Source organism: Manis javanica, chromosome 12, assembly GCF_040802235.1.
Source record: "Manis javanica isolate MJ-LG chromosome 12, MJ_LKY, whole genome shotgun sequence".
Lineage (NCBI taxonomy): Eukaryota > Metazoa > Chordata > Mammalia > Pholidota > Manidae > Manis > Manis javanica.
The window spans coordinates 4127689-4155389 of NC_133167.1; the positions used below are offsets into that span (position 1 = coordinate 4127689).

Consider the following 27701-nt stretch of genomic DNA (forward strand, 5'->3'; position numbering starts at 1 on the left):
GAGAGAAAATGAGAGGGCTTTGCAACCCAAGACAGCTCCCTGGTTGCAAAGCTGGCTCCCGGGACACACTTGATCTCCTGCAGGATCAGGTAAGTAGCTGGGGTCCATACACAGCAGCCACTGTACCCTGAGAATGCTAGTACCCATCTGCTTCAAGGGCGACCTCAGGGCCCGTGACCCTGTAAAAGGCAGATCCTGTTTTTCTTGACCTTACAGAGAATCTTCTTAAATTTACCTTTCTCGTAATTGGAGCTAGTCTGTACAGAGAGCTTAAGGGGAGATCACTGCCACTGGGCATGAATGCCCGCCAGCCTCCCTGGCGTGCGCGGTGCCTTATAGGTAACGGCTGTATGTGTTGTCAACTGTAATCTATAGGTATTACTTTCGAGGCAGTGTAAACGGACTTCTCATTTGTACAATTTCCTAATTGGCTTAATATTTATAGTGGAATACGCCTGATCTGGGAGCGGAGCTCTGGTAAACTCAAGCATACTTAGCAACATGCTAATGAGGGCCATCCAGTCTTGGAGGGCCGTGAAGTGAGTTACGGCCCTCGCAGTCTGATAGCAGGTCAGCCTGCTACACAAAGTCGCTAAAATATCTTAGGTAAAATGCACAGTCCCCAAGCAGCTGTTGGGTTTGTAGAGCTGTGGCCGTGTAAACTTTACTGGCAGTAAATGTCACTCCTGCACGCAGACGGCTGGCCTGCACACCCACGGCTCCTGGGCGCCTGCCTCTGTCCCCCGCTCGCGTGGTCCCTGCCCGGACGGGAGGGTGGGCCTGCCCTGCGGCTGGGGCCGGGGCATGCCCGCTGACAGGCACCCCGCCATGACAGAAATTCACTCTGAGTTGCAATTAGTGGCACTGTCATTTTCAGGGGCTCCTGCCAATTAATTAAGCCTGTCAAACAGAAGCAGCACAGCGCTCACATGATAATTTATATTGGAAGAGACCAGTCTCACGCAGCACGGCGGCTTCCTGCACAAACAGAATTCTCCCTCAGAGCGCTGAGATAAATAAGAGAAAATAAAATAAAACAAAATAAAACAAAACAGAAGAGTGTGTGTGCGGGGCTCTGCACAGGGAAGAAGAAAGTTAAGCTGTCCTTGTTACAACTGTTAACTCTGACTGCCCGAGCAGAAGACAGGCTGATTAAAACTCCAAGCGGGCCCCCGGCTCCCTGAACCCTCTGCGTCCGTCCGGGATGATAGAATCAGAGGAGTTTATTCATACCATTAAGCCCCAGAGAACTTAATTGAAAGAAGAGCACAGCCCGGACCTTGACAAGCGGGAGGTCACAGTAATTGCTGCCGGACATATTTAACATTAAGATAATCAGGCCATTAATTACCCTTCGGATCATTAAATCAGCCAGTTGCAAAATGAAATTTCTGCCTCTATTACTCACTTGAGAGACCACAGGGGTGGCCTTTAATTTATCAGTGAGCTTGAGATACAAAGGCTGGGGCTGGGGGAGGGCAGGCGGGGAGGGGGCCGCACGGCGGCGGCGGGGGTAAGGGCATCAATCCGCCATGCTCGGTGATCGTGGCAAATTAACTAGGTAAGATAACCTCCTCGCTTCCAAAGGCAGAAACTGGGGGTATGTAAATAGATGAGGGCAGGCAGGGAGATCTAAGTCTGCACACCACTTAGCAGGATAATAAAGGAAATCATCCTTGATTATCAGTGCTAATTTGGACACTGCCGGTAGCTTGTTATGCGTGTTCTGAGTAGCATTTAATTAATTCAATTGCTTGTTAATGAGGGAAGTGACATGTGGGGAGCAGATGCCACCCAACTGCAGATGGGTTCTGGTCATCACTGCAAAGTCCTTTTTTTCCCCCCTTCTCTTTCTCCCCCTGCCCTTTCTTTCTTTCTTTATTTTTTTTTTAAAGAAAGAAAATAGGAAAAGGTGTCAAGCATAGAGGAACACTCAAAAGAGACAAAACATGGACCTCAGCAGGCCAAGAACTGTTGAAAAATAATAAGATGAGATAATCCTGGGGCTGGGCGGGCGCTCATGTTCCCCGGGGCCACATTTGGAACAGCGCATCTTTATGGCAGAAATTTGAGCCCGAGATTACGATATTGCGATCTTATGATCAAACCTAACGAGACAAAGACGCGGCCAAGTGGTACTGCTTTTAATATCTCAGAGTCAACGGTGGGGATCCAATTATTTTCAGTTTGGATACATTTCTCCTTTATCAATATCTCCATGTGCATAAATAAGATGAAAGTGGTGTTCGGAAATCAAAAGGAGCCGGAACTCATGTCACTGGGCAGACTTCTCCATCTGGGAGTGTGCGGCCGGTCTCTCCCACACAGATTCCTGACATCTGGCCCCAAATCTTCCCAAAGGTGACATCTTTTTATAGGTTAAACACAGAGGGGAGGGGAGGTGCGCAGGTGGACTTACAGATGATGACAAATAGAACGCTAAAAGAGGAAGAAGAATGGACACTAAATCAGCAAATTCGGTTCCCCTCCAAGTGGCATCAAAGAGGGAATGGGTGACTCCAGAGGCTTTGAGCTTCTCCCAAGGGCACTTTCATGGAACCGAGAACACAGTTCCCTGCACGCAGGTTGCTTTGGTTTCTTGGACCTGATCGGCAGGCTCCCAGACCACTGTGTAAACAGGCCACCTGCACTGAAGGCAGGCAGCACCCGTTCCCCTATGGGCCAGACGTCTTGACACGGAGATGCCAAAGCGGAAGATGCAGGAGGGAAAACCATGCACTGAGTAGAGCACGGCTTCCGCCAGGACATGCAGGACCAGAGGGCTCTGCGCGTCCTGGTAGGACACTATTTCACTGCACTCAATCAGAAAAGCTTGAGAGCATAGAGATGAGAACAGAGGAAACGTGTCCTCCAAAAGAGCCCTGTGTGTCTGAGGGTGTGAGGCCAGAGGCTTGTGCAGCCCGGCCTCCCGGGAACTCAGAGCCCTGATCACTCACAAACACACGAGGAATTTTGGCCATCGCGGCAGCTGGCAGTGGACACGTGGATGCCCAGCTAACCCTCTTCCCTCATTCACTTGTTCATTCTTTCCATGCATTCCTTCACTCAGGAAACATGCCCCAGCCGGCTGTAATATTTTAGCCTCTGAGCTTCCATTTGAGAGGGTCACCGAGGAGCTCCGCGACTTCTCCCAACCACTACAGCGTGTGTCCCCCCAGCCCCAGAGCCCCGCCTGGCTGCTCCGGCTCTGCGTCCATCTTCACACAGCCGTGCACTGTCTGGGAGACACACAAAGTCACATGCTAAGTGTCACCCCGTCCTACTGTACACAGCAACTGCCTTTCCTTAAGCCCCTAAAATCGAGTTGAATCTGTCCACTGTCACTACCTCTACCCTACTTGGGCATCCTCATTTAAAATCAATATTTTAAGTGTGTGCTTAAGTGGTATCAATAGCAATTAGAGAGGGGAATTCTGATTCCACCCCAGATGTAGTTAATTGTTGCAGCATTGATCTCCTCGACCCTGTTCCTTTCTCCAAATTAAACCTCCATTACAGAGAGGAGATGAAGGGCACCCTCTCCCCTCCTGCAACAATAAATTTAATATTGAAGGCACTGGAAAAAATGGCAGTTGTTGCAGAAGCCATCCAAAAAGGTTTTTTTTTTTCCTCCCTTCCTGGGAGTAATTAAAAGATGCTTTTCTTGACTAATGATTCTCTGGTTTAGGAATGGGAAGTCAATACTGCTTCACCGCCGTCAGCTTCGATTGATCACAATGCTGTTCGAGTTTGAACGGCAGTTCTCAGGGCAGCTGAGAATCACTGGAACCAATTATGAGCCATCCGAAGCTGCCCTAATCAGGGGCACAGGGACGACCAGCAGAAGGAAAACGAACAGCCAGCTGGTCAGAGGCGTCTATTTTCCTAAGTCACCTGCAGGTCTGGGTGGCACCAACGTGTGGTGGCTTCGGGGAACTGGTTGTATTTTGGAGAAGGATTTGCTGTGTTCCACTTCCCCATGGTCCTGAATCTGTGTGTGCATGCGTGTGTGTGTGTGTTTGGGGGCAGGAACGGCACATTTCTAATTATATTTCACTGTCAGAATGAATCTTCTGAAAGAGATGGAATGGACTGAGCTTTTTGAGAAAACAGCTGGGTCCCTTTTTCAAAGAATCATACTGGATATATTGCGCTTGGCTTTTCCTTGGATAGGAGTAAGAATTCATTAAAATATTTCTTTTTAGTATTACCTTAGGGCCACATTAAAAGAACCCTCCAGCTGTTTGTATTAACAGCTACAGGCTCTGCAGAGAGGCCAAAGGCGGGAGGGGGCATCTTTCCTTGTCTTAGAGAGGCAGGGTCCATACCAGACATCCATTCTTACAGCGCAGACTCAATTCCACATGGAAATTCTAGCCCAAACTCCTCTGAGTTTTTCATTTTTCTAAATTTATTTTTTTCAACATTTAACTACATTAGTAAATGCACACCCCAGCTAGTCTAGTTACTGTCAACATAGATGTTATAGGGCCACTGACCATGTTTTCTATGCTGTACTTGCATCCCTGTAACTAATTTATTATGATTGAGATTTTGTGCGTCTTTCCCCTCTTCACCTCTTTCACCCACTCACCCCAATCCCTCCCCCATGGTAACCACCAGACCCTTCTCAGGGTCTGTGAGTCTATTTCTGTTTTGTTTATTTGTTTCTAGATTCTACAAATAAGTGAAATCATATGGTATTTGTCTTTTTCCACCTGGCTTATTTCACTGAGCATAATACCCTCTAGGTCCACCTATGTTGACACAAATGGCAAAGATTTCTTTCTTTTTATGGCTGAATAATATCCATTATGTGTATGTACCACATCTTTATCCATTCATCTACTGATGGACCCTTCGGTTGCTTCCATATCTTGGCTATTGTAAATAATGTGGCAATAAACATAGGGGTGCACATATCTTTTTGAATAAGGGATTTTGTTTTCTTTGGATATACATCCAGAAGTGGAATTGCTGGGTCATATAGTTCTATTTTTAGTTTTTTAAGGAACTTCCATACTGCTTCCCATCATGGCTGCACCAATTGACATTCCCACCAACAGTGTGGAGGGTTCCCCTTCCTCCACATCCTCGCCAACACGTGTTACTCCTTGTCTTTTGGATGGTGGCTGTTCTGACTGGTGTGAGGTGATGTCTCACTGTCGTTTGGATTTTGCATTTCCCTGATGCTTAGTGATGTGGAGCATCTTTCCTGAGTTTTTCACTTCTGTTTGAGAAAAACTGCAGGAGGTGGTAAAGGCAATGGGTACTGGAATTTTTATACTGGTATGCTGAGGTTTTTAAAAATTTTTGACAGTGTATTGTAGGCTTTGCATATTGCCCGCCAGGCCAGCCTTCCAACTCGACCCCTGCCTCATCTCCATCCCTTCTAACCATGCTGCTGATCGCCTTGAGGCCTCTTGGAAACAGGTGGCTCATATGTATGAACACTTAAACCGACCTGGTAACCCACCCTCTGCCCATCTCCAGAGTTGCTGCTGTAATACACCCCTGGCTCAAAGGTTTTCCCAGGCCTTTGTGCTTGGTGTGGGCTGGCCTATCCCCACTCCTCCTCATCTAAACGAGGGTCCGGGCCCACTGGGGGGCAACTCACTGATCTCCATACTTCTCCCCTGGGCCCTCGGCTTCCTACTGGGCTTTGGCAAGGCCATGGCTATATTCCAGCACCCCCCTACCCCTGCCCACTTCCCAGGCCTGGAAATCACTCTATGTTTCAAAGTGTCACTCAGATGCCATTTCTCCAGTGAAACTTCTGGGGAGCAGGGTAGCTGTAAGAATCCCTCCCCGCTATGAATTCTAACGGGGTCCTGGCATCCTCGGCTGGCCCCGAGAACATTCACCATCACTGCAGAGTTACAATCATTACTGACCACTTCTTTTCCAGGAGAAAGCTCAGTGAATATTTGCAGAATTTAATTAAAAATAAAACTCTCTGGGAGGATTACTAAAGGCACAAAGAAACACTGAGTTCTCGTGTTTATGAATGGAATTTAGAAATGGAGAGAATTTAGAAAGGCCAGAGGTCCCTTTGGAAACCCCACATAACCACATGAGCATCCCCACTGCCTCAGGGGAGGCGCAGCTCAGTATGGCTCCTTAGGAAGGTGGCCAAAGAGAAGGGCGGCTTCCACTGCAGCCAGTCCATTTGTGAGGAAGGAGGCTTTGCAATGTCTCTGAGACACTGAGATCTGATGTGTGTGAGGCCACAGAGCAGAGGAAGTTACACACTTCAAGCTCCGTTCAAATGTGCAAGTTAGAACTACGAGCTACTACACAGAGTCTCCCCTTACCAATGAAGATGAAATTAACATAAAATATTTTCCAGTTTAAATGCTAACCTACACCTTCATTTCTAATTATCCCAAATGGTTTCTAATTATGGAAAAACAAACTTCTGATTCACGATCTTGAAAATGGTGTGTGTGTACACACACATACTCCTGTTACACATACGCAGTAAAATGCATAAAAGCTAATTTTTTCCAACTTATTTCAATGTTTTCTGTGTTCATACATTAAACCCAATCCAATTTCCAATCATTTTTCATTTTCAGACCTAAATATCCTTCAAGGAGACAATATCTATGAAAAAACAGATATCAAGATGAATTAATCTTTGAAGAACAAGCCTAAGTGAATGACCCAGGTGATTTCTATGTTGGTGTTAGATCGAGATAAAACATTTCACAAGTGTGTCATTTCTTCAGTCTGTAAGAAAGTCGCCACGTGTATATCACACAATATAACTCATACATAAAGAGCTTGCACAGCAGACCGAGACTACTTTAAACAAATACGTTTTGCACACCTTCCTTGCCCCCCTGCCCCCTCCACACAGGGCACCTAATCTGAACAGCGGAGTTAACAGCACACCAGATTCATTCTCTCAAGTGAACCGAAGGTGGCACCACAAATTCATTTTTCAGTGTTAATGAAATAAAGTCCATTGACTGCACACTGTTATTGCGGAGGGGTGGAAGCTAATTTTTTCCCCCCACATGGGGCCCAACTGCAGACGGCTACTTGAACTTCCGTGTTGTCTGAAACCCAGCAAAACAAATCAGTGAAATTTAAAAAGTGCTCGTGAGAGGACACCTCTTCTCCCCCTCTTCACATGCCCAAGAAGCGAAGACTGAAAGTGGACCCCACACCCCTCCTCCAGATGTGGGTGATGCCACCCGACAGCCTCCTCCACGGGCCACCGCAGACACACCACGGCCCACTCTGCCTCCGTGAAAGAGGCCTCCTCTGAAGACATGCCATTTTATCACCTCTTAGGTACATTAAATATGTATGTGTACTCAAAAACGGTTTATAATAGCTGTAAATGAAAAATGAGAGACTAAATGGCCTAAAAATAAATGCGTTTTTTACACTGGGTTAACAATTAACGATAATGAGGAGTCACCCATACGTTATGCCATACTTGGTTGATTAAATGTTACAAATGTATTTTAGAAAATAAAATACATTTTGCTCCATCAAGTCACTTAGTGTGCGTGTGAGAGGAGCGGAACCAATGGAATAGATGCTTATCAAAGATATAAGAATAACAAAATTAAAGCAATCAAAACTTCATAATTAGTGTTAACAGCACAGCTTAGGCCTATTAGAAATGTATTAATTAGAGTGATATATTCATAAGGTTCGAAGCTGAACACACTTTTAAGAGGGGGAGAAGAATCCCCAAGGTGTAAAAACAAACATAAAAAATTAAAGAGCTTGAATTATCCATGTCTGCTGAAAAGCAATTTTAAATATAGATGTTTCTGTGCTGGGCTGGTCAGCATATGCACACAGGTTACCAGGGCAGCTTCAAGAGTGGCTATCACTGAGGTCACTTATAGCTGTCTGTTGGCACAAAGCCCCGTAGCCATACACCTTCCCATGCCCCTACCTGGTGGAGTCCAGAGACGGCTTCGTCCGCCCCTGGCTGCTCTCCTCCCAGACACTGTTGGCCAGCTCGTTCCCAATGGATGACATCACCTTGATGAGCTCGATGGGCCAGTCGTCCAGGTCCAGGGATCGGACTCGAGAAAGGTGGGTGCCGAGGTTCCGGTGGATCCCTGAGCACTCGATGCACATGAGGGCTCCCAAGTTCAAGCTGGCCCAGTTAGGATCTGCAGGAAGAACAGGGAGCCGCACACATCAGACCACCGTCACTCCCGCCAACTGCCCTCGGCGCCTCGGGGACTCATGGGCTGACCCATTAGACTGCACTTCCACAGACCCTCCCTGGAGTCACATGGTTTGAGGACAGACCCCGGCCAGTACTCGACGCCATCTCGGCTATCTTGCAAGATTTGACCTGTTGGTGGTAACTTCCAAACATCTGGCTCCAGCCAAAGCCCTGGAATTTCCCAAACAATGAACAGCTACAAGCATTGGTTTGGACGGAAAGATGCACTTTCCAACACAGGGCAACACACCTGCGAGACTGGAGCTCGGGGTTTCAGGCCACCACAATAAAGTGAGGATTGCAATAAGGCAAGTCAAATACATTTTTTCGTTTCCCAGTGCATACAGAAATTATGTCCACACTATACTTAGTCTATTTAGAGCACAACAGCACTGTGTCTTAAAAAACAATGCATATACCTTAATTAGAAAATACTTTATTGCTAAAAAGTGTTAACCATCACCTGAGTTTTCCATGAGTCATAATATTGATCACAGAACACCATAACAATATAATAATGAAAAAGCTGGAAATATTGTGAGAATTACCAAAATGTGACACAGAGACGTGAATGTTGGAGAAATGCTAGAAAAACTGCACTGGCAGATCTGTTCAATGCGGGGTCCCCATAACCCTACGATTTGTAAAAAATGCAGTATCTGCAAAGCACATGCCTATACTTCAACAGCAATGCTCTGAGAGGGCAGAATGCACAGAACACATGTGACCGGAGTGACGGCTGTTGACAGAGGCCAGGGCAGGTGGCTCCAAGAGCTTCCCTGAGCTGCCATGGCCCTTGGAGCCGCCTCCAGCCAGGGGCATGTCCAAATTTTCACTCATTGCTTGCAAATTTCAAAGATGGAAGAGAGGTGTACCATGGTGACAAAGGACGGCGTTCAGTGCTCTTACCTAAGGGTAACCACTGAAGCGACAACCAGCTCTTTATTCTTCACTGTTGGCAAGATGCGGCAGGTCCTTGGCCTAGGTTATTTGTGGCTCCACCCTGACCCCCAGAAAGAATGGCAGTATCCATTAGGCTGCGTTAATGCACCAAGGACGACAGACGAGCTCCGAGAGCAGCACGGGGACCTGGGAGCTGGCTCAGTCCCTGTCTGAAACTGGCTGACATCATCTGACGACTGCAAACGCAGGCCCAGGCCTGGCGTCATGCTAGAATCTACAGTTGATTTCTGAAGATGGGGCTGACCTTGACGGTCAATGGATTTCACCACTGACAGAAGAAGCAAGGCTTAAATCCTTCAGGAATAATCAATATTTACTCCAGGTATACTTGAAGAGTCAACAGAAAAACAGGTAGCTGACATTATATTTATATTTTAAATCATTCTATAAATGATAAATGACCCAGGAATAGCCTTAATGCTGATTCATCAGAAATCAGCCAGCCATTTATTTCAAATCCACTGCCTACTCAGGAAGGCGGTGAAGGAGACTACAGGGAGAGCCAAGAGGAGAGAGGTCTGTGGCCTCAGGGACGTTCTGGTTGGGTAGAGGAAACATGTGCTCCAAATAGTAACTACAGCAGTAACAGTAAACAGAACAAGGAAATGCAGACTAATGCTGCAGAGCACAGTCAAAAGGACAAATGCACAGGGAAGGAAGCGGCCAGCCACAGCAGGTACAGGGGGGATGGGCGGCCTGGGCCTCGCAGGGTGGTCAGGAAGAGGGTGGCTTGGTGAGCAGTTCACAGAAGACACCCCCTCCGCTCTGCTTTGCAGCCCAGCTTCTACACTGGCCGCCACAGCACCTTCCTGCTGGAACGGGGCAGTCAAGGCCGCCAGCCACCAGCACGGGCAAAACCGCCAAGACCCTGCCTCGCCGTCATTTCCCTGGACCTCGACACTCCTGCTCACGGCACTGCCTTCTGCTGCCCTTTGGCCAGTTCTCCCCTGGATTCCTCTGCTGCCCCATGTCGATTGCTTTCCCAGCCTTTCCTCCTGCAGCCTTGTCTGTTCCGATTCTGTGTCCTCCAGGCAGACCTGGCCCAGCCATGGCTTTGGTTACCGCCCACAGGCTGACCCCCCACAGCTCTCTGCTGCCCCGGGGGTGGGCACAGATGCGTTCCCCTTGTGTCACTCATGCATTTCCATTAGGATGTTCTGCAGGTACCTCCCAACACACGGAGTCTTCTGCAAGGGGCAGTTTTATCCCAGCAATGGCACAGGTATTTGCCATTATTCAATCTGGGGTCCTGGGCATCGGCCTGATGCCCCATCATTCCCCTGGTCACTTCCCAAGTCCTCAGTCTCCCCATGCTCAGCCTCTTCCTCTGCCCCCACCACTCCCACCCTGGTCCATGCCACAGTCAACGCGGGGGTGCGGCGGCCTCAACTCCTTCCCTGCAGTCACGCTCTGCACATCGGCCAGGGGTCCACGCGGATGCCCTACTCAAAACCCATCTGTGGCTGCCATTTGCCATTCAAATCGAGTCTAAAAGCCATCAAAATGCCACCAAGATCGGGAGCAGCCCCTTTCTGCCCTGTCTCTCAGGAACACTGGAGCTCCCTGGCCCCGGGCATATCCCTCTGCCTGCCAACTCCCCGGTCTGTGGGCGGGCCTCAGCCGCGAGGCACCCCCAAGTCCCCAGTAGCTGCGGCCTCTACCCCAGGTGAGAACAACTCTTAGCAAGTGTCAGCATGCAAACGGGCTGCCCAGTGACACAGCTGAAGACCCCTTGGGGTGCTTCAGGGCATCTCTGCACCGGGCTGTGACCCTCAGGCCTGGGGCTGAGTCCCAGCCTCCGAACACGACCCTAAGGCCCTGCATCGTCTCCATCTCCCTTGGGCTCTGGGCCCCTCCCTTTGCAGGGCAGTGACATCCTCTTCTCCCCGTGGCCTCCGCACCCTCCAGGCCCATGCACATGCCGTCCGTTATGCAAGCATGTGGCTTCCTGCCCTTGCAAGTGTCCCCCTCAGTTTCCTCACATTTGAAATGAGACCGGTAATGCGACCCTCACACGTGCTGGGAGGCACTGGACCAGGGGCTGCACGCGGCGAGCGTAATGTGAGGTGGGAGCTCTGCTGATGTTTATTCCTTCGCACTGTCAACCACTGTTCACGGGCCAGGTTCTGGGCACATGGTGAACAAGCTAGAGAAAACGCCGCTGACAGAAATGTGGGGCTCATACTCTGGAGGGCAGACGGGCCGAGGACAAACAACCACGTCGGATGGATCTGGCGAGTATGTGCCGGAAGAAAACTCCGCCGGGAAGCAGGAGGTGTGCGTGTGTGATTTAGAGCCAGTGGTCAGGGCCGGCTTCTCCTCGGGGACATTTGGGCAGAGACCTAAGCATAGCGGGATGATAATTATATCATTTGCAGTTTCTTTTTGTGCCTGGAGGAAAAGCGAGCAGAAGTGGTAGGAGGCTGCGTGTGCTCCTACTGGGCCTTCTGGTGGTGGTTCTGGTTCTTTCTGTGCGCAGGCCTGGGGCCCACAAAGAGAAGACAGACGGGGTCCCTGACATCAAGCGGGACTCAGGAGAGAAAGACACTTGATACAACATGGCAGGAGGGGTCCGACCCAGTGACTTCCACTCAGGGCTTCGGAACCACCAGGAGGGAGACACCAGCGCCGACCATCCACCAGGAGGGCTTGGTGGACGCGGGGCTTTGGAGCAGGGGAAGGGCTAGGCCGCCTCTAGCGTGTGTCCGCGGAGGGCAGGGCCTGCTGGTGAGCGCCACACGAGGCCGCCAAAGGCCCCCGAGGGTGGGCTTTCCTTGACATGTTCCGAATGGAGGGCTGGCAGTAGGAGCCCCACGAAGGCTCCCACTGCCCCATGGGACTGGACCGCTTTACACAGCTCTCCCTGCGGCAGGACTTCCCAGAAGCAGCTCCCCACAGGATGGACGCTGCAGTTTCCCGAACTCATCAGATCCGACAGCCTGCACAGACAGGCACCCCAGGCCGGGAGCCCAGAGCCTCTTGTGGGAGGCTGTTCTGGGAGGTGGCAGGTGTGCCCACGGGAGGCTCCTGGTGGTCTGGAGCATTCTCAACAGGAAGCACAGGGCATGTGGGGGTGTTTCCACAGCTCCCAACCCCGTGCATCACAGAATCCCAAGCCTCAGCCCCCAGGACAACACAGCTGAACTGGGGGGTGGGTGGCGCCTAGACCGCGGATGTGGGTCCTGGAGCCCTGGCTTCTCCTGCACCACCGCTGACAGAGAAGCCGAGGGCCTGGCGCTCACGGGGAGAACGAGCCAGCGGAGGCACCCGGCCCTCAGGGCCCCCTCCGGTCATATCTTCAAGAGCCCTTTGTAGCTATAAGGAACAGGCTCATTTGAAGAAATGTGGTAAGTATAGAATGAGGAATGAGGAAGGAACACTTTGGAACCACCACTGATTTCAATCAGTCGGCCTAATTTTTATCTGTGCATATTTATGTAGATAGAATGTACCACAAAGTTCTTTTTTACTTTTGTCTACTTAGTATACGTAAGCACTTTCTATTAAAAATAGTTTTTAATATTGTAACGCTGCACATCAGCCAGGCCCTTCACTGCTGGAGGCTCAGGCTGCTGCAGTTTGACGCCTGGCAAGGTTGGGGGAGCACACGTGTGTGGCTCCCACTCCACACCCCACTTTGGAGTAGCCAGCCGCCCCTAGTTTGGTGCTGCCCAGCTCTGAGATGGGGTCACAGTCCTCACCTGTGTGCCCCTCTCTGTCCAGGGGACAAGCACTTTTTTGCTAACAGTCTGATGTCAGAACTGTGCACATCTCACTGTCATCAGCATCGGACCCCAGAGCCAGCTTGCAGTCTTGCCAGAGCTCCGGGCAGGAAAATGTGGGCATCCCTGCCACACAGGCAGCCATGACCCTGGAGGGCATCAGGCTTGGGGCTTCACCAGGGCAGGGAGAGCACTGCTGGCCATGCTAGGCTTCTGTTCCGACGGGCTGCAGCGGCAAGTGGCACGCCAGCCCCCCGCGACCATCCCCTTGGCATGGCTGTGGGCAAGCCCAGGTGGTCTCGGGATTCTGCAGGCTGGGCCATGCAGAGGGGCTTTGTGGTCTCACTGTGCACCGAGGGGCATCCTTCCACGCTGCCACGGAGGTCCCTGGTGGCAGAGCCCGTCCTGAGGGTGCCTCATGGGGCAGACGTGGACCTTACCTTCCAGGCTGTGGTTTGATCAGCACACCCTGGAAGTAAAGAGCTGACCCACTGAACGGCACGCTACCGGAGAGAGCTGGCAACACTCTCCAGGACCCCAGAAACTTACTGTCTTGTTCTCAATTTCTTATCTTAAATAAAAGCATAGAAAACAAAGCAAAACAAAAAACCCCTCAACTGATAACAATAACCAAACCCTTCACAGGCTACATACCAGTGGGGGGCCTGGGGCTTGGTTCCAGACCCACAGTGAAGGCTGTGGGGTGCCCTCTCCCGAGTTACAGCTTCCGCAGCAGAGAGTGGGAGCCCAGATCCCACTAGTGATCGAAGTGCCCAGCAGACCCACCCTCCAGGCCCATCCTTGGCCCAGGGGGGCCCTTCCCGCCAGCCATTCCCTGGGGGCATAAGGCTCCACCCCTCAGCCCTGATGCTCAAGGGTGTAGCAGAAGTGCCCCACGCACTCCTCCAGAAGAAGCTGCAGAGACGCAGCTCCGGGGTGGGAGCGGGGGCATGGGCACTGCGGAGACTCACGCAGGGTTAGATGCCAGGGCAGAGGCCCGGAGGAGAAATCTGGGCCTGTCCTGGGCAAGCAGAAAGCTGCAACCTCTTCTTGACAGCTTCCTTTTCTTCCTCCCAACACCCGGCAACACGAGCCTTCTCTTAAATGCAAAGTTTGACTCCTGTGCATACTTGCACCCAACAAATTACAGACCACCCGAAATCAGCTTCCTAGACATCCATGCTCACAGAGAAAAATTAGGTAACCCAAGTTATCAAAGCCCCGACCACTCAGAGGTTCCTTGGGTTAACATTCTGGGGTGCATCCGTACAGATCTCCTCCCCGTGAAGACCCAGGATGATTCATGGGGCCCTCCTTGGCTTACTGCCCTAGGCCCTTTCTCATTTCACAATGCATTATAAAGTTGCTCCTTCTCAACTGATATTATCTTGTCACATAACTTTTTAAAGTCGCATGTTATTTGACTCTAAGAAGAAATGACCGTAAGCTGTTCCTCAGGGTTGGCACATCTGGGTTATTCTGGGCCTTGCTCTATGCGCAGCCTGGGATGCACACCTTTGAAGCTACACCTTTCCAGGCCCCTGGCGTGTCCCCGTGACGGCCTTAGCTTCCAGCGGCGCACAGCCAGAGAGAGAGGCGTCCACTTGTTTACGGCTTCTTATGCCCTGTGGGGGTCTTCACGGTTCACTGTTAGTGTGGATGGTACACTTCCCAGTACTTTCACCAAAATGAATATTTTGATTAAAAAAAAGAAAGCCTTTACCATTGTGTCGCCTCCTGTGTCCTTGATCTCAGTACCGTGTTCCACTGTCCTTGAAGAGAACACAGCAGAGAGGCAGGGCCCAGCCTGAATCCTGCTGCAAGACTTGCTATGCTTGTGAGCGGGATACATAACTCGGCCCTGCGACTCTTCACTGTCACCCCCATAAGTCACAGGATTTACAAAAGACAATGCATGCGACCATTCAGCACAGGCCTGATGGGGACGAAGTGTTTAAGGGACAGAAGCTTGTCACTTCTTTTTTCTCCAGAATGACCTCTCCTTGTCCCTCTGTCCCTGTAAATCTGCTCAGCTGACCTCATTCTAGTCCTTGTTTGGGCCCCCCAACTTCTCCTGAGCCAGCCTCTCTCCCCCGACCTGCCCTCCTGGCCCTTGGCACTCACACCCAACCCGCTCTTAGAAAGGACTCTTGACCTCCAACTGGCCACATGCCACCAGCCTGGGAGCCGGGACATCCCTATAAGAGAATCTTTAGATGTGGAAACAACCGTTCATGTTTCTCCTAATGGAGGTTCTAATATTTCTCAGATTTTATGCTTTTAAAGACCTTATTTGAAATGTGTTTTGCTAAAAACACTTCCAATAACGATTTCTCTCTTCTAGCTCCATTTCGTAACAGGTTCTTTAAGGGAAATTAAACAATGCGAACAAAAGGAGACATGTTACAGAAGCAGTCAAGCTACCAGAAGAAGAGACCCCCTCTCATCTGGGGGCGGCAGACGTGGCCTGGCGGCTCCCCTCCCCGTCCCAGCCCTGCCGATATGCGGCGTCAGAGGCCGCTCTTCCCTCCCTCGTCTGCGGCAATCCTGGGACAGCACCGCGTGTCCTGTTTCACAACCGCGGCCCTCCTCACACGGCCTCTGCTCCCGTCTGCCTGAAATGGTGGTGCCAAACCTCTCTCCCCTCACAGGGCTGAGTCCTTCTCTCCCCTGCTCTGTAACTCGAATGATGTTCCTGCTTACAAATGAAAAATAAAGGCTGGGACACTCTCCGCAAGGCACCCTCACCTCCCTGGGCTCCAACAGCTTCCACCTTGGCAGCTGCGTTTCTAAATGCACCTGGGGCCCCTCAGCGGCATGTCCTGCTGCTGCCCTGACGCACAGTGACTCCTTCGGTCACCTGCTCACATTCTACCCTTTCCAGAACCCCACGCGAATGCCAACTCCCGTACACGGTCTGCTTGGAGTTGCCGTGTGCCCCAGACAGCCCTGCTGTGGGCTTTGAGCTCTGGGATGGCCAGACCACCTCACATCTGTCTCTGGTTCCCAGGCAGCACCCCACCTGGGGCCACACCTTTTATCTTGTTTCAACTGGATTTCCTTCTCACAAAGCCTTAACAGTAGAAAAATGTGATTGGGAAAAGTTAACTGAATACGCCCAGCACTGTGCTGAGGTCTGGAAGGTAAAGAACGAAAAGGAAGCCCCTGACCTCAGGAAATGGGCAAGAAAAGGACTTCTCAAAGGGAAGACAGTGCTACATATTGGACAACAGGAAGCGTGAAGGAAAACTGGGTTGCACTGAGGCAGGAAGCAGTGTCAGTTCAATCAAAGGCTTTGGTGTGTCATGAATTTGGGATAAAAAAAAAAAAAGACAAAATCCAGAACATATGATTTGAAAATTTAAGAAGTAAACACCAGAGATCTCTAGGCGGGAACTGACCAGGAGTAGTCTACTTTTATGGAAAAAGCAAACAGCATATGACTGCTGATTAAGCAAAAGGTGGATTCCTGGATGTGGCAAGAACCTGGGCAGGGGGCCAAACCCTTAAACCCCCGGCTGACGGCAACTCACGGGGTGCATGCAGCATAAGCAAGCCTGGGGTGCCGTCAGCGAGGCTTTTGTGTGAAGTGTATGGTGTCACAATAAAATCCACCTGCAAGTATTCCCACTCCTGAAAAGCCACTAAGTCACACAGCAAACCTCATAAGCCCCAGGACATGCGTGGGCTCCCTGCAGTGCAGGCTTAGTCAGACCCCCCACCCTTGCCAGGGCACACCCCCATCCCACCACTTACTCTGGGTCTCGCAGTCCACGCAGTGCGAATTGCCTCGGATGTTTCGTATCGACTGCAAGGCCATGGCCTCACTCTGGCTTGTCAGCCGGGACTGGACATATAGGAAGACATACAAATGCAAGATATAAGAACCCCCAGAAAAATTTACATGTCTACGAGTAACGTCAGGGAACAATCAGACTGACGGCGAGCAGGTGCAGGGCGAGGGCGATTCTGAGCGACGACTCTTCTGGTATCTTTTGGAAGAAGCTTAAATGAGGGAGATGCATTAGGCGCCGTGAGGAAATACCGCGTTACGATTCATCAGATGAGACGGCTGCTGGGGATGGGGACAGAGGCGAGTTCTGGATTGTTTGTGACTGAACATGAGACCAGCTACCATCTGGAGAACGTAACTGGCTGACACACTTCTACTGTCGTCTGTCTGCCTGCTATGAAGATTAAACAGTGAGGAATAATCTGCTTATAAGCCGAGGGTCAGGCCTTCATCAGCGCTGTGCGATGTGACTCATGATTCCTTGTCAGGACACCGCGTCCACACCACACTTCATGCCTTGGAGATTCACTTACCATTTTAAGACTACCTCAATTGCTATAGCAGCAAAGTTACTAACTAGTGTGGGGGTCCAGGGTGTGTGTGTGTGTAGCTGGGAGTATTTGTTTTTTAAACTTGAGCTCAATTATCTCAAGAAAGTTAAAAATACACAGAAGGGTGAAAAAGAACAATATAAATACTTATAAACTATGATATGATCAACCATAGTTAAGTTTCATTAACATTTTGTTATCTATTCTTCTAGCTCTTTTTAAAGCACATCTATATGCAGAGATATACTTTTAAAAAAGCCAGCAGAGTATATATGCTTTGGAATCTGACTTTTCACCCTGATGACATATCGTCATCTCTCAATGCCATCATGTATGTTTTGACATCATTGTTTTAAACGGCTGCATAATATTCCACTCAGGACAACTTATTTACGATGTTTTCTTTGATGGACATTTGTTTCCATTTTCCTCTATTGTAAACAGTGCTGAAAAGGATACCCTTATAGCTAAATCTTTGCATGCATTCATACTTATTTCCTAATGATGAATTCCTGGAACCAGAGGTGCTAGGTAAAGGATATATATTGTTTTTAAGGCTTATGATGCATACAGTTAATATAATGGTTAAAGCCAAATGAACTTCAGAGGACTCTTTGAATGAGTCTGATTTTTGTGTGTTAATTCTTCGTACACTGAACCATCTTACATCAAACTGTTTGATGTGAAACAATGATTGCTTACTACCTAATAATAAATTATAATTTATTAATTGCTACTAATTTGCATGCTGTATTATTGGAATTTCCCTTTGGCTAGATACCCAAGTATTCAAAGTAGAGTTAACAATTTATATGGGCACCTGGAGTACGTGTGTGTGTGGGTACACACACAGGGATGTGTCTATCTGTAATTTTTGTGGTATATGTAGGTCCATACCTGCTACCAACTTTGAATTAGCCACAACCAGCTAAAATACCATAAGCTTATTCTCATCTGAGTCTGTATTTTCCCCTCCAGCTTTTCCCTGCGGACATTATTTCCATGTTGTACGCTTGCATATCTGTTCAGCAAGTGTTTCAGGTGATTCCAAATCGTCCGGAATCCCAGTGACGTGGCACGGACTCAGTCGGACTTAAGATACTGTGATTTTATACAAATTTTGGACATGTGTTTGTTCGGCCACACATGCTCTCCCCACTCCTGAAACTAAATTCCCATGTTCTCTGGGTCACACGGGTCACTGAACCCACTGACGGGGAGATCTAGAAGCTTCCTGAGTCCACTTCCAAAGCCATGTGACTCAGCAGAACCAAGGCGCTCAGAAACGCAAGGCAGTGAATCAGCAATTCTCTCCACCTTGGGTGTAAAACATCTTTGAAAAAGAGAAGCAAATTACATTATAATAATAATGACTGTGGTCTGGTTTACCCTGGTTAAAGAGGGTAATAAAGCGAGACACTCCATCTTTCTGAAAGACAGACTCCCTTCTTAACGGCAAGGCTGAGCATAAATCATTGGCAGAAATTTCTTTAAATGGTTACGAAGGAAACTGCAGGTTGGCGGGCAATCTCCTTTCCTTCAGTTCCTGGTTGATCATGGTTTGCAAAATCGAAATGCTCTCCAAGACTCTAAAATGGTCTAGAGAAGGGGTGAAACATATCCAAGTATTAAAATAATGAATTTGAAGGAATCCCCTTGGGAAAAATGACATTTGTGTAAGGACTGTCACTAGGCAGTCAGTTACAAAATGCAAGTTTCTCTCTCTTTTTCTTGGCTAAACAACTGCAAAAGAATTACATCTAATTATTGAATAGGACACACACCACGCTTTTTCAGCAGTTCAGAAAAGGGACACTGTAGCTTCCCCAACGTCTTTGCATGCTCACATATGGCATATGGGCATCTACTTTTCATTTATGCCTGTAACAAGAATCAGTTTTCTACCTTGACATGAATTTGAATTTTGTGCTTTTATGAAAACAGGCTAGTACATCTTTTGAGCCTGCATCTCTTTTCTTGAGTGTATTCTGCCTAAAACAAAAATAAAAGTGGACACATAAGCTACAAGAGTCCAAAAGATCCCATCATCTACAGTAAAAAGGTCAATGCTTTATACCTGACATTAGTAGAGAGAATAAAGATTTAAAGTGGGATATTCTGCCATATGAACATGGTTAAGGTAGGATACTAGTATCTGATACCTACCCACACAAAGTGTTTTTTATCTTTTCAATTATTTAGTTTTTTGCTTAGAAAGAATGACTGGGTCTTGTCAATCACACACATCATATGATGCCTTCCCCTCCCTTGGGAATCACGCCAGGCCTCCATTTCCCTTTAACGATGAGCAGCTCTTGATTTCGGGGGGCAGCCTGCTAAGGGTCTTACCTTATTCTTGCTGCTCTCACACGACTGTAAGCTGGCTAGGATCTGGCTCTCGATGGCTTGGACCCACGCATCTCGCTCTTCATAAGTGGTGGCTTCAAAGTGCCATGTCTGGCCAGTGAGGGACACAATGATAAACTCAAAGTTTTCTTCTTGTTCTGAAACACAGAGTGGTGGGGATGAAGAGTTTAGCTTTCATGAGACCGCGGCCCCTCTGCCAGTCCTTGGTCATAAAAGTGCCTTTGGGTTCAATAGTGTCTGCATGGGGCTGGCGGCACACACAGGCCCGGCCGACTACACAGCGGAGATCTGAATCCACAGACCTCCAAACACTCCAGATTTGGTTCCTGAAGCCGGCATGGTTTATCTCGGTTTCAATTAATGCTCAGGGGATGAGGAAAAATGAAGACCTGTGTGTGATGTCGGTGTCTCTATGTTGGGCACAGATGAAGCAACTTAGGAAAACAACACTGTCACTTACTGCCAACCACTGGTATCTGTGGGATGAAAATTAAGTTAATACCGCTAATCTTGGGGTGTAGTTTTGATTCCTTTATCAGGATCGGTGTGTAGATCCATAGATACACCACAGCAAAGAGTGACGCCTGGGGGTTTCTGTTCTTCCATGGAAGAACGACTGCTGTGGAGAAGATTTTAATTCCATTGTCTTCAGACCTGGAAAGCGAGAGGGATTTCAGGTGATTTGAAGGGGCCTCGTGGCTGCCATGGGATCGCCGTCCTGACTGGGAAGAGCTGGGCATGTAACCAAATCTCGTTGTGCCACCTGTCATGCTGGGGTCTTTGGATGAGATCTCGACCCCTCCGTGGCTCACCTCCTCACCCTTAAAATGGGGGAAGGGCCACCTGCTTCACAGTCTCCCTCTGGCTGAATGATGTGCCCACTCAGGCCGCCGCGGGGCCTGTGCCACGGGGGACACTCTCCTCATCTACCGCCTTCCTGTCACAGGGAGTGGAGGCACCGCACGGAAATGGCATCACCCGAGACGAGTGACCGTTAAGGAAGCCAGAGCTGGGTGTTCAGGCGCATCTCATTTGATTTGTAGTTTTCAGTGACGGGTCTGTGAACGGCCTGCACTATGATCACCTGGTGAGCAGCCGCTACTGATGAAAGCCTACGGCCCACCTAGTGACCACTCTCTAGTGGCCTGTCATCTCAGTGGCCCGACACTGTCATCCGGGCCCCACACATCTGCACAGACCCCTCATTGTCCACTCCCTTCTCCACTAGCCTTGCGTTGGAGCACCTTGCACGCCCGAACTTGGACCCCTGACCTCTGCTGGGCTCAGTGCAGCCAGGTTGGCCCCGCTTCTCTAGGTTGTTCCCCAAGATCCTGCATCATCAGGGGCCCTTTGGCCTCCAGACAAGGACAATCACTCAGCTTGTCTTCAAAGCGGCTTTCGCACTCTGCAGCCATCTTCCCTCCTTCCTTTAGCGTAGCTATTGTGGCTGAGACCCCTCCCCACTGACCCCAGGGATGGGATCGTCCTTAATGCACAGCCAGGTCTGGGGACCTACTTCCCTAAACAACCTGGGGGTTAGATTCTAAAAGAGGAGGAGAGGCACGATGCTGACTTTACACAGGACACAATCCTGTTGTTATCAGTGCGAAGGATTTACGCGGAAGTGCCAGGTGAGTTGCGTCTGAATCTGGAACTGGCTCTGAACAGCACCCGAAGGCAGGACAGCTGGGTACATCCACCTGCAAAACCGCTGGTGAGGGGTTTTTCTCCTATCAGTGCACCCAGCCTTAGTGTGTATGACGTTTCTCTGGCAGGAGAGTTCACGGCTTCCACCAGCTTCTCAAAGCTCTGTGACTCCCTGGAGATGCTGGAGGCGCCTGTAAAGAGGAGGCAGAGTGGGGTGCTAGAAGAGTGCTGGGGTGCAGGTGCTCAGTGAGGTCAGCCTGGCCCTGGCTGTGCTGCACCCACGGCCAAAAGGAGCTAAGCCAGGCTTCAGGTGGAGCAGATCCGGGAAAGCTCAGGCAGGGGCCGAGCGACGAGCGGCTGTCATGCAACGTGAGACACAGGAGGGCCGCTGGGCTGCAGGGCAGGTGAGCACCCCACGCTCCGGATCCCTCTGGGCCTGAGCTCTGGGGAGCTGGTGTGAAGAGCTCAGAAGCTGAGGGAGTCCTCGGAAACCTCATCCCCATCCGCTGGGCTCTTGAGTTGGAGAACAGATGACCTGCATTCGTGAAGCGGAGGACTCCACCTGCTGTGCGGAAGGGGGGTGGGGGAGGACGGCTGGGGCACAGGCAGGCCCCTCCCCTTCCCCAGCGACTCAGGAACTTGCTGGGATTTCCATTAAAAAAATTAGCTTCCAAGCAGATTTGCCCAACACTGACCGGCAATTATTGGCTGAGACACTACACCAGTGGATTTTAAAAGGCCCAGCTTCTTGATCCACAGGTTTTTATGTCGTAATACGACATATCACAATCTTTTCTACACTGATTCTTGTAAGCTGGTGCCCCAAATCCATGTATTTTCATGCAAAACAACCCTAGTAAACTGATAGGCAAGTAAGAACTATGTAAGTCACAGTCTGGCCGTTGCTAATTCACGGGTGGAATGTGACGGTGTAGAAGAGGAGAGCTACTGGACAGGTGTGCATGTATTTAAACCTGTGAAATTCAAATGCACATACAAAAGTACTGTTTGCTCAGGATTTATTGGCTCTCTGAGTGAAAAAATCATGACCACTAACTTCCCAGTTAAATTTCTGCACAACTGGTCTGCCATAAAGCTTTCCTGCTCAAATTTCGAGCCAGCATCATGAGCTACATTCAGTGGAACTAAAGGGATGAGGCTGTTTGACGCTGGCACGGGGCCATCACGGTGGCTCTCAGCCCCCTCCCCACAGGCCAGGTGCTGTGCTGGGTGCAAAGGTCCAGCATGCAGGAGGCATGGCCTGTGCTCTCTGCATGTCTCTACATGATGGGGACAGGCGCACACACGTGCTCGGATGTTTGAACACAAAGCAATGGAAAGAACAATGGAGGTCTATGGCACAGGGACGTCTATGCTTTTTGTCTCATTTCAGTGTAATAGCTGTTTCTATGCCTTCTCCACTGAAATACTCTCAATACAGCATGCAAAAACCAAACTTTCAAATTAAATTGCTAAAGTACAGTTGGCTTTGCCCTACCCACTATGTAAACAAAATTTACCTATGGGTGCAAAATCTACTTAAGGAAACATGTATTTAAGTGTTCACAGGAACATCAGAATTCATTTCTTGCAAATTTCCAAGTGTACTTGCCCTGTGGTATCTCTTCTATGGCTTCTCCCTCACCTTAAAAACCAGTTCCACCACCTACCTCCTTCTACCTAGACTGGACACAAGCTTCCTTTTCTAGTTGTAGTATCCCCTATGTCACTAAACATTCCTGTCTTTACTTTCAATAGATTCTCTCTCCCTCAGAGGCATCCACAGATGGACCAGCCAACTTCTGGGTTCCACTCTATGGAGGGATTCAAACACTTGTTGTTTGGCCTTTCAGAGGAAACTAGAGGAATTCAGCATCTCAGCGGTGACTGTAGGGTCCCCAACGCTGGGATGCTATGAGGGCCACGCAAGATAGTTCTCAACTCCTTTGTAATTCAGCTTCGAGCAGCCCTCAGGAACTCCCTGCTGAGGGTTCCAAGGACGGCCCCAGGCTCTTGGAAAGTGAGTGCTGCTGCCAGTTAGTAACGCCTGCCCTAGGGCAAGGAGGGTGCATGTGGCACATCTGCCATCTGTTTGCCAGGCTCAACTAGTTTTCTTTCTAGCTTTTGGATACCTGATTCTTCGGCTCCTCCCCAGCTCCTCCTCATTGACCGTCCGTGACAGTACTGCTGGTTTAGTTCGTGGTCCTCCCTGCTTCCCCATTTACTTCCAAGGCTGAGATAAGTCACTTCCAATGTGTGACGACAATTCTTAAATCTGTATTTCGGACCCCCAAATCCAGTCATTTTGGGATTTAAAAAATGCTTAAAGATGCACTTCAAATATTTTGCCCTTACATCAAATTAACATGCATAAAATAGATCTGCTATCACCTTCAAATGATCCCCCTTGGGTTTCACTATTTACTGTGAGTCACAATGCTACTCGTAGTCATACACCTTCAAACTCACCCAGATCCCACCCTCTTCCTCTTCTCACTGCCATCTGACCAGTTGCAACATTGCTTTCCAATATCCGTACCTCTCTCTCCATTTCTTTCTATGTTCAGCCATCGCCTGCCTGCCTCACTGGCTCCGGCTCAGCCCGGCACGTCCCTTAGTTACCAGTGCAGCAGCTTTGGGCCACTGCTTCTCTCGCTGACACATGTGTACTTCTCCACTGGCCTGGGCGTGGCTTCCCTGGCCACATTCAGTGTGACCCAGCCGCTTCTTTCAACCAGACTGTCCTTCCTACAAAAAGTGCCTTTTACTGAAGAATCCCCAAGCCCTAAGCCTGACCTCTCCCTCCCTCCCCAGATCAAATCCCTGAGCTCAGAAACCAGAACTGCTGCTGCAAGTGCTAAACTCCTGTGAAGTGGATCTACCCTAAGGACAAACACCTTTGGTGGTACAACAGATGAGGTGAACAAGGCTGGAGAGAAACCTACATATGGGTCTCGTATCCAGCAACCCTGGAAGGAAAGGAGCGCCAGGTCCACAGAGACTCCTCGGCTCCTGGCATCTTCTCAGGACAAACACCAAACACGTGAACTCAGAGCCAGACACCAAACACACAGCAACGGACAAAAGATTTAGGTCCAGTGGACTGCAGATGCAGACTTTAAAATATCTTATCTGTGAAATGTTTAAACAATTTAAAGAAATGGGAGCTCCTAAATTTTCAAGCAAAAGGAAACCATGAAGACTGACCAGGCAGATAAGAAAAAAAGGTAGGTCATAGGTCATTTTGGAAATACAAATTATAATTTGTTAAAAAAAACGAAGCCCTTCACAGATGGGTTGAAAGAAGACTTGTTGGAGGATTGTTGAGCAAGGTAACAGATTTGGAGGAATTGGCTAAAACACAGAGAGAGGAAAAGAAGAGTGGGCACAGTGAAGGAGAAATGGTGGGGTGCGGGGAGAAGACTTAGAAGGTGTAACATACGCCTGACAGCCAGAGGGGTGGCACCAATATTACAGGATTGTTGAATCACAGGGAGCTCTGGATACTGCAAGTAAAACAATTACCAAGGATTACAACAGTGGAAGTCACACCAAAAGTTTAAGAAGCCATAGCTGTTCAGACCCAAAGAGGCTTTTAAGACTATGAAGCCAAAAACAGCAGATTTCTTTAAAAAAAAAAATGCCACTGATATGGATGGTGGACTTCTTCTCAAGGGCAAAACCCCAAGTTCAGGACAGAGGGATAATATCCTCAGAGTCCTGAGGGAAAATAACGTCAGTCTGGATTGGAACCCAGGAAAATCCCTTGTCAAAAAAGAGGGAATAAAGGTGTTTTTATGCCAAAGTATGGAAAGAGCCTATTACCAATAGACCTTCATTAAAGGCACTAGTAAAAGATATGCTTCAGAATATTCTAGAAAAAAGGGTAGAGCTAGAAGGGTTGGTAGCAAATGAATAGATGAATACATAGAAACAGTTATATAAAAATTCAGTCACATCTACTTCCAAGAATAATGTCTAATTTGGGGAGAGTACAAATACTAGAGAAATGAAAGTGGGGTTAAAATGTTCTAGGATGTTGTACCTTTCCACAGGTTTTGGTAAATTAGGTACACATGATAGGGGATCAGGGTCAACCTCTACAAGAAGTTGAATGTGCAACTTCCAAATCAGAAAAAGGAAAAAAAATTAATAATAAAAATAAATATGACTAGAATCTTTTATCTAACTAGGACTAGAAGGGAACCCTGCTGCCCTGGACAAAGTGTACCTCTTCAGACCCTATAGCATCACTAGGTTTAGAGATGAAATGTTATAAGCAGTCATTTCACATCATTAAAGGGTCCTCAAGACAAAGATACTCACTGTGACCACCTCAGTTCAACCCTGCATTAAGACAAAGCAAAGAAATAAAGGATCTAAGGATCAGAAAGATGAACACACAAAATTGTCCATCACGATTACATTACTATTTGCATAGGAAACTCTAAATGATATACAAATTATGAAAAAAGCAGTTAGCAAATGGGCAAGATATGACACCAATACAATGAAATGTTAGTTGCGTTTTTGTATGTGAGGATCAAGTTGATACCATGTTTCAACAGATCTGTTTACAGTATGTTTCTTTCCACCTGTGAGCTAGGGGAGGAGAGCTAGAAAGCACCGGAAGCCAAATACCCCCCAAAAGTAACAATCTAAGGGATCACCTTGATCCTGCAGACGCTCATTACAGGGGTGAAGCCAAGACCCCGCACTGTGCGTCTGGCTGAGGGATTCACCAGAGCGTGAGGGCAGCCAGACAGGTCCCACGCCTTGTCTCCTGGAAGATGAACCCTGGCTGGGTCTGCTAATTATAAGGAAATGCCAACCAGGCTCAGAGCAGGGAGCAGGTGGGCGCAGGGCCGCTTGTGACCCACCCCTGGCACACAGCAGCTCCCAAGGCAAGGCACAGGCCTGGAAAGGGAAGGGCAGTGAGCTGCCCCAATGACCCTAAAGCACAACTGAATTTCATGTCCCAGTGAAGAACTGACCGTGCAAACACTCCAGATTCACCCCAGTTTTCTTTTCAGACGGGGAGTCCCATGGGGTGACTGGTACACCCAGATACGCTCACCATCACAGAAATAATGAAAATGTGAACCAAGACCCACAGAACCAGACTTCTGTGTCACGTGCGGTGCTGCACCAAGTTTGGTAATCACTGCGACGACCTGTGTGTGTCTGTTTCTCCAGCATTTGGGGCACACACCAAGGCCCCCCCAGCACAGGACAGTGTGAGCGCTGAGACCCACGTTCAGAGTTGCTCAGCCTGGCAAGAGCTAAATATGTAGTGGAACACTGAGGCGCTCTTTGGGCGATTTTTTGGTTTTAAACCCATGGCTCGGCCTACATGCAGGAGATGACCTTCCGGTCTCACCCACACAGCATCCAGCCACTGCTGCCAAATAGAGGTGGTGGTGTTTTTGGCTCTGGGCTGGGCTGGCCTCTCCCAGGTGGGCCTTGGATGGAGCTCGTTGCTGAGCTGTGAATGCAGACAGGGGTCTACCTGGAGGAGGGGGGTTCAGCTTCCTGCGGAGAAAACAGGGAGAAGGAGGGAGACGGATTCCCACCATCTCAAGGCAGAGGCAACCCCACTCGGGGTGCTGTTTTGAGCCTCCTTTTGGATCTCAGGCTCTGGCAAGGATGTCTTTGTAAGAAGCTGGGCAGCTGGGATGCTTTGCTTCCTGTGCACGGAGTCTAGCTTCAACCCCTCCCACCATCACCACCAAAAGGAATCAGCCGGTGCTTCAGGCATCACGCTTTTCCCAGGACACTGACTTTACGTGGCTTTTTTCTTTGAGGGAGGGTAATGCGTTAACTCGTACAGACAGAATTTCACAACTGAATCGTATCTGCCATATGACCTCTCTGCTTAAGATTAAAAAATATAGGACAAGGATTATGGTGCAATTTCATTTTTAGTCATGTTACACCTGACTTCTATGAAGGAATTATCTCCTTTGTAATGAATTTAGTGCATGGAATAGTATAAAAAGACGGAACTAGTGGGCTCCAAGTCTGTGCTGGGAAGAATGTCAGGACTTTATAGGCATTCTCACCAAATTAATTATTTCATTACTTGGTGGCCAGTGGTATTCTTAAAAACAAATGAGCATTAAGAACAGAAGCTCTCTCTGGGGTGTCCAGTGGGAGCTGGAAGGGTTCCCCCTTCCCAGTGACTGTTTCTGATTTTTCTTATTCCTGATGTCAGAAGAGCAAACTGGTGGGTCTTTTACAAGGAGTTTCCCCAGAAATCTCTAACTGGCTTGTCCCCAGTGAAATATTTCTTTTTAACTGGTCACGTCTAGAGACTAATGGGGGATGTGACGACAGGCCACTGGACAGCACTTCTGTGCTGTCACTGCAGTTCCTGTGACAGGATGCTGTGGATGTGGCGATCCTCGGTGGGGACTTCCAGCTGCCATCACCCTAGTTGTACAGCTCCCTGGCCA

General features: G+C 49.0%; 1 protein-coding gene across 16 annotated transcripts in view; it reads right to left on the reverse strand.

Moving 5' to 3' along the window:
• AGAP1 (ArfGAP with GTPase domain, ankyrin repeat and PH domain 1) overlaps positions 1-27701 on the reverse strand; it is a 513333-nt gene that overhangs the window by 43301 nt on the left and 442331 nt on the right. For 15 of the 16 annotated variants that reach the window (XM_073217944.1, XM_073217945.1, XM_073217948.1 and 12 more), the window contains 3 exons: positions 19582-19736; positions 16645-16735; positions 7922-8144 (listed from right to left, as the gene is read on the reverse strand). In XM_073217944.1, coding sequence (XP_073074045.1) covers positions 7922-8144; positions 16645-16735; positions 19582-19736 — 469 coding nt within the window. Of the gene's footprint in view, positions 1-2168; positions 2440-7921; positions 8145-16644; positions 16736-19581; positions 19737-27701 lie in introns of those variants that run through there. The other variant, XM_073217942.1, reaches the window with a different exon arrangement.